Source organism: Aspergillus heteromorphus, assembly GCF_003184545.1.
Source record: "Aspergillus heteromorphus CBS 117.55 chromosome Unknown BO70scaffold_29, whole genome shotgun sequence".
Taxonomy (NCBI): Eukaryota; Fungi; Ascomycota; class Eurotiomycetes; order Eurotiales; family Aspergillaceae; genus Aspergillus; species Aspergillus heteromorphus.
In genome coordinates, this window is record NW_020290434.1 from 400,030 (window position 1) to 407,624 (window position 7,595).

At 42.6% G+C, this 7,595-nt stretch overlaps 2 protein-coding genes across 2 annotated transcripts; both read right to left on the bottom strand.

The window, feature by feature from the left end:
* Positions 1-2,187: 2,187 nt before the first annotated feature.
* BO70DRAFT_355537 (flavin-containing monooxygenase) lies at positions 2,188-3,798 on the bottom strand (the record flags this gene model as incomplete). The annotated part of the gene is made up of 1 exon (XM_025541903.1): positions 2,188-3,798. One exon carries the CDS (start codon positions 3,796-3,798, stop codon positions 2,188-2,190), a length of 1,611 nt encoding a protein of 536 aa, XP_025396137.1.
* Positions 3,799-4,420: 622 nt separating this feature from the next.
* Positions 4,421-5,210, bottom strand: BO70DRAFT_382215 (GNAT family N-acetyltransferase; the record flags this gene model as incomplete). The annotated part of the gene is made up of 2 exons (XM_025545524.1): positions 4,421-4,689; positions 4,772-5,210. 2 exons carry the CDS (start codon positions 5,208-5,210, stop codon positions 4,421-4,423), a joined length of 708 nt encoding a protein of 235 aa, XP_025396138.1.
* Between the last annotated feature and the right edge of the window lie 2,385 nt (positions 5,211-7,595).

Below are 7,595 nucleotides of genomic sequence, written 5' to 3' on the forward strand. Positions count from 1 at the left end.
GCAGTCCGGCACACCGTTGGCTGGCGCTGGTAACCGCAGGTCCGTGTTGCCAATTGACTGTCCGAAGATAGGAAGATACCTAGATAGACACCATCAAGCATGGAGCGCGGCGGGCAGTCGTGCCACATGGCTTGCGACCGGAATGTTTATTGACCGGGTGGACGCTTGTCCTGGGCGAGTGGGAAAGGAGGCGGTGGGTGGCTTTAGGGCTAGGCGGGCGCTAGGGGGATATCAGCCATTCACAGACAACATGAAGCAATCGGCCTGCTGTCTCCACAAGTCTTCCCCGCCCGTCTCCAGTGCCAAAACCGCAAAGAATCCCGTGGGAATCCGTCTTCATCTCCGGCTGATGGGCGGGGGCACCTGCGGACCACGGCAATAGAGCCAGGCCAAGCTTTGCGGCCTGAGATAAGACCACCCTCGATCTGCTAATCATTCTCCGCTGTGTCCTCTTATCATGTCAAGCTGTTGGCAGCGTCGATAATGTCCCGCCTTGCTTGGACAGGGGTGGGAGCGCTAGCTTCAATCATGGGACAAGGCAGAAAGATTCCCGATTCTTGAGACACGCATCGGATGGGTGCTAGGCAAGACTCCGTCCGTCCCATAAGCCACCCACCATTTCTGGTCCTATGCCATCAACCACCGCCGGGATTACGTGATTTGCGCAAGCGAGGGCACGGAGGAAGGAAGGAAGTGGCACAGGTCGAGGGTAGCAACGTCCCTACCCCTCGCACCAGAAAGCTTGGTTGTTTTCAAGGATTGGGGGTCTGATGACACTCCGCAATCGCATCCAGCAATGAGCAAGCACCCCCCCCTCGAAATAGACAGCCCACTCGTTTTGAATTTGAGATAGATAATAGTTATCACCTACATAAAACGCTACCCAATGAGAACATCAAACCAAACGAGCAGACCAGTAAGAGTTTTCCGTGCGCGATCTGTAGAATGTCTCACGCTCGACTCCGTCCTTCGTGCTCCAGACAAGGACGGCGAGCAGTACCCTAACCTCAAGAGTCTACCGGCCCCTCAAATTATCCCCAGGAGGATGGTGGCTGGACCTGAGCGGAGCAACTCGTCTATAGACGACTAGTCGCAGTGACAATGCTATACCCCTGGGATTATACTGGTCGCCACACCCCACCTAGGCTGCACGAGGCGCTTAAGCAAGTGTCCTTACTTTATGCACCCGGTTGTCCGGGGATTTGATGGCATTCTTGCTGGAAGGATAGCCGGACAGCTGTCCGCGGAGTCCCTATCTCCATTCCCACTGCCACAGCTACCACGACCCCAGTCACTTTGCTGCGGAGGCGTTGCAGTCTCCGGCGCGGCTCCATCTAAATCGCGCCGGTGTATGTTTCTCATCTTATCATGGAGGTGCTGGTCGCCAAAGACACTATCCATCGCACCCTTGGCCTGGATTTCATTGGATGTTACAGCAAGTCGCAAATCAGGCGTTCCATGATGGCGATAGACGAAGGACTAGTCCCAAAGTCAATTCCCCTATTTAAGAAATGTAATTTGCCTCCAATGGCAGGTCTTACCCACACCCCCGGTCATACTTCCAGGGGGGTGGAAGTGGGGAAGAGATGGCGGACCACATGTTCCTGGGCAATTCGCCGCGTCGTGTAGACGGTGAGTTGATATCAGATAGGAATCACGTAGGAGGGAGCGTGAGGCAGCAGTAATGGATGGGGCTCATTTAATATCGCTCCCTCCTCTGGTTGGCTCGAAGGATATGTTGTTGAGGCACCTCTCACCCCTGGGAAGACTCGGGCGGGGATTTCCCCTTTTGCCGCAGCGGTCTTCCGATGCATTGTCCTTGCGGCATCCTGGGCTGACATGATAAGATGTGCCAGCCATGGGCGTTTGTATTCTCAGCTGGACAGAATAATTGGGGGTTTGGGTTTTGGGGATTGCACTAGATAGCCTTAGTGATGTCTTTGTAATGTGCTGCCTTGGAACCAAATACGCTGCTGGTTGGTAGCGATCCAGAGACATGTACTGATGATATCCTGCATTTGTCATCGACTATGGCTCATATCTCATTGCTCATCTTTGGAAAGAAAAGACCTTGGAGGCCCCAGAAACAATCTCGATGCGAAAGTAAATGCAGATTTTGCCCTCGGTTATAACACAACATCCCAGTGTTTTGAATCTCACTCATGTGTCCAGTAGAACGCAGCACGATCATAGCACCTCAAAGTTAGCCCATTCCGCCATTCCATCGTTCAGTTCCTTGACATATTGAGGGATACCCCCTTGGTAGAACATCGGTTGTCCCTCGCTAGTGTATCGACATGTAGTTGTGGAATAAAAGTCCCTTTTGAACACACCGTAAACCTTATCGTTCCATGTCTCCATCGACCGCGATGTTGGCTGGATGGCCATGAGCCCCTTTCTCTCAATTGTGTCGATCATATCCGCTATCCATCGCACTTGGATATCGATGCACGTGGGCACATTAGACTGCTCACCGGGGGACTGGGGGCCCGAGACCATGAACATGTTCGGGAGTCCATGATGCATGACACCAAGGAAGGTCCGCAGGCCATCAGCCCAGAGATCCCCCAGCGGATGGCCATCCAAGTCCCTGATCCCTAACGATACCAGGTTCTCGCGTACATTCTTGGAGCCTATGGCAGGGATGACGATATCATGGTGGTGGAATGCGCCATCCGCCGTGACAATGCCATCGGCCACGACCGTTGCAATCGCGTTTGATCTCAGATCAACGATATCCACGTTTTTTCTGTTGAACTGCTCGTAATAGCCCCTGCCTAGGCCGGGCCGCTTGACGCCGAAAAAATGGGTCGGTTCCGCGGGCGCGAGGATGTCCCGCTCCCATGGATCCCGGATCTGCTGTCTTGTTTTGCTCGCCCAGAAGTCGTATGCAGCGCGATTGGCTTTGGGGTTCAACGTTAGGTCGCGGTACCCACATACCAGGAAGGCCAGGCCCTGTTGGAAGATCTTCTGGAAGTGACTCTGGCGTTTCTCGTCGGATACCGCGAATGTTTCCTTGTCTTGGGGCCCCCAGACTGCCATTCCATAGGGCGTGGTCGTCCGCGAAGCTATCAGTCTCTTGCGTTCTTTGATCGAATTGGAATGGCATAACCCATCTGAGGGTCGCGAAGGTACAGGTAAGACAGTGTTGTAGGTGCGTTGGTAAACAGTCAATGATCGTGCCCGTGGTCCCCACTCCTCGACCAGTTGGACCGCAGTATTCCCAGTCCCTACGACTGCGACGTCTTGTCCTTCCGGACTGACTTCGTGTTTCGGCCAGGCGCAAGGGAAATAGACCCGTCCACGGAACCGCTTGACTTGCTTGTCCATCGCCGTAGATCGCTGCGATGTCGTTCCAACAGCACAGACCAAGTACTTGCCTGTGAGAGAGGACCCATCATCCAGATCAACCGCCCACCTGCCGTGCACGATATCGAAGTGAGCACCGACCATAATCTTCCCTAACAAAACATCCTTCCGTATCCCAATTTGCTTGTCGCAGTGATCGATGAATCGTCTCATCTCATGGTGACCAGGGAACATGATGCTCCAAGTCCATGTCTCGTAACACTCGGGGATGTTCAGCTCATATGATGGTATTCCGGAGTCGGTGCGTGCCCCAGGATAGCAGTTCCAGTACCAAACACCGCCGATGTCTTTGCCTTTCTCAATTATTAGACAGGTGAGGCCAAGCTTGCGGAGATGGTATAAAGCGCTGATGCCTCCAAGACCGGCACCGATGATGATCACATCGGGTGCACTGGAGGTGATCGGTCTTCGATACCTGGTCCTTGTCATTCTGGTGCGGGTTTGACGGTTGTACAATCTGCATGCAGACGAGGATTGCTCTCTCCGTGGGTGGTGCTCCGATCGATATCTGTCAGATGGATTGATAGTGTTGTGCTCAGAATATATATTCGTCCTCGCCTGAGTGGGACATCGTTTTTCACAGTGAATATATACTCAGTCCATGTCATCACCATCACTTGACATTATTACAACAACTTTCAGCTTTGGCCGAAGTGCGAGCCTCCTCTGACATTCACTGCAGCGATTTCCTCGCGCAAGGTAATGGGGTGGGTCCCTGACTTCATGGCATTCACTTTCCCAGTTTTGTCTTGATCTGATCACCCAACATGCCAGAAATGGGAAACAGGGCATGTTACTGGCAATGTTCCTGCTTTCCGGCTTCCATCGGAGATAGAAGCAAAACTTTAATTGGCATTCAGCTGATGGCATAGTATCGCAAACAGCTGGTAATAGAATGTATTATTGGACAGATTTGTTCATCCACGAAGGTACGTTCGAACAACCATCATAATTAATATGCTGATCACTAAACCGCAGAATGACCAGTCAAATTATATGATATGGGAACACTTTACAAAGATTCCTAACAGACCAGGGCATCTGGTTCAGTCTAATTCCTCTCAGCCTCAACCCTAGCAGGCCGCAACAGCAGCGCATACGAGTTATACTCCCCCGGGTTCCCACCCCATGGCTCCAAGTCCACCGTCACCCGATCGACCTCCTCGAGCCCAAACCTGACATACAAACCATACCCATCCGGCGAGGCCTCAGTATAGGCTTGCAACCCTAAACGATCCGCCTCATCAATGCCCCACTGCACCAACGCACCCCCCAGCCCCTGTCGCTGAAACTCAGGCCGCACATAGAGCTCCTTCAAAACTAAACCGCGCTCAACCATAAGCCAACCATCATCATCATCACCCAAGAAGACAACACCCAGGAAAGAAAGACAGATACATACTCAGCGTCTCCCGCGTATTCAACAGCTTCGCACGTTTCAAAAACCTCACACCACTAGTCGCATCCATAAGCGCCTTGTTCATCGAATCCGGTCGATACCGGTTCGCATATGTAGCCGCCCACTCCTCCTCCGTCTTCCCCTTGGCATGCTGCCACCAGACATACGCTACGGGGTTCTCCGTTGCCGACTCGATGATCCAGGCGTATTTGTTCGCGGGGTCGCTGAGCATGTCGATTGTGTGAAACGGGTCTTCGTCTTTCTCCTCCTCGTCGTTTTTCTTCTCATCCTTCGTATCAGTAGATTGCTTCGGCCACAGGAGTTTGGCGAACGAAGCATCCGCCCCGTTGTCGATGGCGGAGCTTTCAATCTTCGCGAGTGTTTTCCCGGCCTCCCGGGTTGCGGGGACGGGGGCGATGGTGAAGCCTGGTTTTAGGGTCATGGTGAGTGTGTGCTTTTTGAGGGGCAAGGTGCGGTATAGGATGCTATGGTGAGCGTGTGAGGGTCGAGGGGAAGTAAATAGAGGCAGGGCTTGGCTAGTAGACACGGTGGCTTTTTGCTTGCCTGATAACGCGTACACCTGGTGAGAGCGCTGTCGAATCACACCTGGGGCAGCTTGCAGGCTTATTGCTGACGGCCTGGCACTAGTAGTTGTCGGAGTGGTTGTTTCTTCCGGTTGTCCCCGTGTGATTGTCTTTCCTGTCAATCTCCTTCGGTGCATCCTGTTCTTGTATTCGAGGCTAGGAATCTCAATGAACAGTGGAAGGCAAATTGAGTTCCAGATGGTTTGTCTGATCTCATGGGACACCCTATACAAAAAATATATCTTTGGTGTCAGTCAGGAGCTTAGATGTCGACACCTTTGAATTTTATAGTAGGCCGCTGGCGCAAGTTACCGCGAGGTTGTGGCCAGTTGTGGCCAGTTGTGGCTAGTTGTGATTAGTTGTATAATAGTTTCTAATAATTACTGACTAAAATAAATAGTAAGTATTTCTGTTATACTGTATATAATAATTATTATATTATTTTAAAACTATATTTAAGAAAATAATAAGAAAGTAACTGTTTGAAGCTTATTTTATAATTATTTATTATTATTAAAAACTTATTATTTTTCTATTTTTAATCTATTTATAAAGAATTATATTATTATTTTTTTTTTTATAATAAATAAGTTTTTTATAGATTATTTACTGAATTACTATTATTTTACTGTTAATTTATTATTAATTTACTGTTAATTTATTATTAATTTACTATTATTTTATTTTTTTTTTATATATATTATATTTTTCTCTTTTCTTATTCTCTTACTCTTTTTTTTTTTATATTATTTTTTTAAATTATTTCTATTATTTTTTTTTTTTTTTTTTTAAGAAAGAAGCTATTCAGATAATTATTTTAAAGATATATTTTATATAAATAATAAGACAGAGTAATAGAATAGTAATCTCTAAGCTAATAATAAAAAAAAACTAATTCTTTTTATTATAATTATTAAAATTATATTATTACTATTATTTAATAATATAACTATAGTAAAGAGTTCTGTAAAAAATATTTATAAAATTTTTTTAGTAATACTAAATAATAGAGTGGCTTAATCTGATTATTATATCTTAATCTTAATCTGGCCATAATCTGATAATCAGATTAAAATATAAAAAATTTTTAACTGTATAGTTAAGATTAGATTAAGATATAATTATTATTATAACTATTTATATTTACTGATTAGAAAAATCAGATATAGTAGATAGATTAATAATTATAGATTAATTTATAATATATATATTCTTCTTATATAAATAATATATAAAGTATAATATATATTTAATTATAATATAAATATAGTAATATTCTTTAGATATAGTTTATTACTTAATCTATTTAATTAATTATATTAAAAAATATATTATACTCTGAAAAAGACTTTTATAAAATCTAGTATAAAAAAAATAAAAAAAGATATAGAATATTTATTTTTTATATTATTCAGAATAATAATTATAATAATATAAGAATTATAAAGATCAGGTCTTTATCTTTATCTAAATATATATAATAATTAAAAACTCAGATAAAACTAGTTTTTTTAATTTTAATAATAATTTATTCTCTGAATTATTTTTAAGATTATTTATATTTTTATTTTTATTAATATAAAAAATAGTAATTATCTTATTCTTTTTTTACTTTTTAAATATAAAAATAATTAAATCTAGATTAAGATTATTAAGTATATTCTAATATTTCTTACTTATAGTAAAATAATTAATATATATTTAAAATATAATTATTTTAATTATATTAAGATTAAGACAGCTCCGGTGATAGTAGCAGATATTTTAAGAATTATTAAAAAAATATTTAATATTAATATTATTAATTATAACTAAGAGAAAATCTTTAATTATTTAATAAAAAATAGAAAACTAATTATAACAGGACTTTCAGTAAATAAGAATATTAATATATTTTATAATATCTGAAATTATATTAGTTTAATTAAAGATATTTTAAAAAGCTATATATTTTTAATATTTAGATATATTTTAAGTTTTTTATATATCTTAACTATAGATAAGAATCTCTGATATTTAGAGATATTATAAAAAATCTTATTTAGATCTAATAATAATTTAAAGATTATTAATAGTATATTAATTACTAGATTTTAACTAAAATAAAAAAAAAATATCTTCTTAAAAATAGTTTAATATTTATAATATTAGTTAATATTTTTATTTAGTTATATATTTTTTTTAAATTTTTTAAGCTTTAATATTAGATTCAGAATAGTTATAATTATATAAATATAATCTTT